Consider the following 2,383-nt stretch of genomic DNA (forward strand, 5'->3'; position numbering starts at 1 on the left):
CCAAGTAACTAGGCGTTTGTTGATACGTAATAACTTCCGTATAGCATACATTATACGAAGTTATAAATATATATATATATATATATATATATAAAATATTTATATACATATACATATGCATATACGTATACGTATACGTATACGTATACATATACATTCCATAAAAATCACCTGACACTATCTACTTACTGGTAGATATTTTCTCAAATTCTCCCTTTGTCTCGTCACTACTCATATATAGATCCGTGACAATTTGGCGCAAAAAATCGTTCTGTGAGTACCGAAGGGAATGTGCATCGTAGTCTATCAGTGACTGCTCTAATAGATTGCCCAGAGTGTCCTCGGCGTCTTCGTAATCTGCATGGAATGTAAATATGTATACGTGGAGATATGTATGTGTATGTGCGTATGTATGTGTCTGTATATATATATATGTATGTGTATATGCATGTGTATGTGTATGCATATAAATGTATATAAATATATGTATATGTATATGTATATGTTTAGGTATATGTATATGTACAAGTATGAGTACTAGTAGAAGTAGAGGTAGAAGTAACAGTAGAAGTAGAAGTAGAATATATTTACTTGTGTGTCTCTGATTGTATTTGACCATGGTGAACCGATGACCCATACGTATAACAGCTTGTTCGTCATTCGACAATACGTGTACAGACATTCAGACATACGTGTACATTATATCCGATGAATGCGAGCATCATACTCATAACGTAATAATTACGTGAGTCTATATTTCCATTCCGTTTTTTTACCTTCTAACAAACGAAAACAAGATGCTGCTTGATTACGCTTTGGGTGTCACTAGAATTATTCAGTCTCAGCGCGACCAAGCCATAGTTGATACAAGAAGATCGGTGCAGTTGTACTATATGCTTAGCCAAACGCACCATATCTTGCCATCACATACTGCACTATCCCACGCAATACACACGCACATTCGGTATCCGCTCTTGAGGGGGTGTGTACCCTAGAGGGGCAGAGACAATGTATAGTGATACATATACTACCCCCCTACCCACAGACTCTCCCTATATGACACAGGAAGGAATAAACAAGACAATAACAAAAACAATAATGTGGATAAAACTAGCACGCCTCATGCCTAGTCCCAGGATGCAAGATGCTGCCATGCCATCAAACGGCCCCGCAAAGACACTCAGCTGTCTAAGCGCAACCATGTCGTCTTTAGGAACTAAGTCCAACATTTCTCTTAAGCCTAAACGATCCGCCAGTGCCGCGCGTTTGTTTGGAGATGTTCGGTACTTGGCCAGTAGCATGGCGGGGGTTAGGTTAGGCCGGTGATTCAGGAGGCTATAGAGATGTGGGTGCAGTTGTGTTTGTATACACGAGTAGGGATATGAGTTAGGTGAGGTTGGGGAGATAGACCGTGTGTATAGACAAATGAGTGTTTGTGTGGAGTCTCCGTAGTCGTTTTATGAAACAAGCTCATAGGTGACCGGCATGTGATTGGGGTTGTAGTGAAGTTGGCTTTGGGCCGTGATAAGTAGGGTTTAGGGTTTGTTTTAGGGATTAAGGATTAGGAGTTTCCATTCTTGTGAAGAGTTTGACCTTTTGCCTTTAGGGTTTGCCGTTTTAGAGTTTCAGAGTTTAGGGGTTTATTGCTAGGGCGATGTAGCGTTGTGTAGTGCAGGAAGTTTTAGCATTTAACCTTGTTCAATGCAATGTATGGATGATCAGAATATACGGATGTAGGAATATAAATTCAGTATGGATGACAAACCCTTGTTCTCTGGTACATATCTAATTCAGTTGACACAATTGTATCTATTTCGGTACGAATCGAGAATGGCCAGCGGTGCCAGGGTTTAGGGTTGTAGGGTTTTAAGTACTGAGCGTTCGCCACCATTCTGTACGTCACGGATAATTATGTGACAGTGAACTGCGGTGCGATAGCATCTCTAAAGCTTTAAACCCTGGAAAACCACACATGGAAACGCTTGAAACTCAGAGAATGCGGCAAGGGCTTTATGGGATTAGATAGAAAAATTGCGCATAGAAAAACCTGTACGTCAAACGTATACTTCAAAGGGAAGACAGTCTCAGCTCTACGGCCTCACCGATATGTTACTTCGAACGATACCATTTCAGTATGTAGTATAACAGTCTCTACAGAGAGCACTCAATGGGGTAAGCAACAGCCATACAGCACCATACCCTCCTATCACTCGTATGCCTAGAGGCAGAAACCCGCTCTGCTGACACAGTCCCAATCCCACGTCACTGTCGATGTCAGGCACAAACTTCCGGAGCAGTTCCAACCCCTCGGTAGGAGTGAGATCACTAACTACCTGAGAATAGAAAGATACATGCAACAGGAATGAGGGACTATGAATCTATA

General features: G+C 41.2%; 1 protein-coding gene across 1 annotated transcript in view; it reads right to left on the minus strand.

Moving 5' to 3' along the window:
* Positions 1 to 2,383, minus strand: part of SARC_08526 (hypothetical protein) — a gene marked incomplete at both ends in the record, with an annotated part of 7,296 nt that overhangs the window by 2,148 nt on the left and 2,765 nt on the right. The window contains 3 exons of the mRNA XM_014297496.1: positions 190 to 357; positions 1,112 to 1,335; positions 2,200 to 2,333. Coding sequence (XP_014152971.1) covers positions 190 to 357; positions 1,112 to 1,335; positions 2,200 to 2,333 — 526 coding nt within the window. The remainder of the gene's footprint in view (positions 1 to 189; positions 358 to 1,111; positions 1,336 to 2,199; positions 2,334 to 2,383) is intronic.

This window comes from Sphaeroforma arctica, assembly GCF_001186125.1.
Source record: "Sphaeroforma arctica JP610 unplaced genomic scaffold supercont1.775, whole genome shotgun sequence".
NCBI lineage: Eukaryota > Ichthyosporea > Ichthyophonida > Sphaeroforma > Sphaeroforma arctica.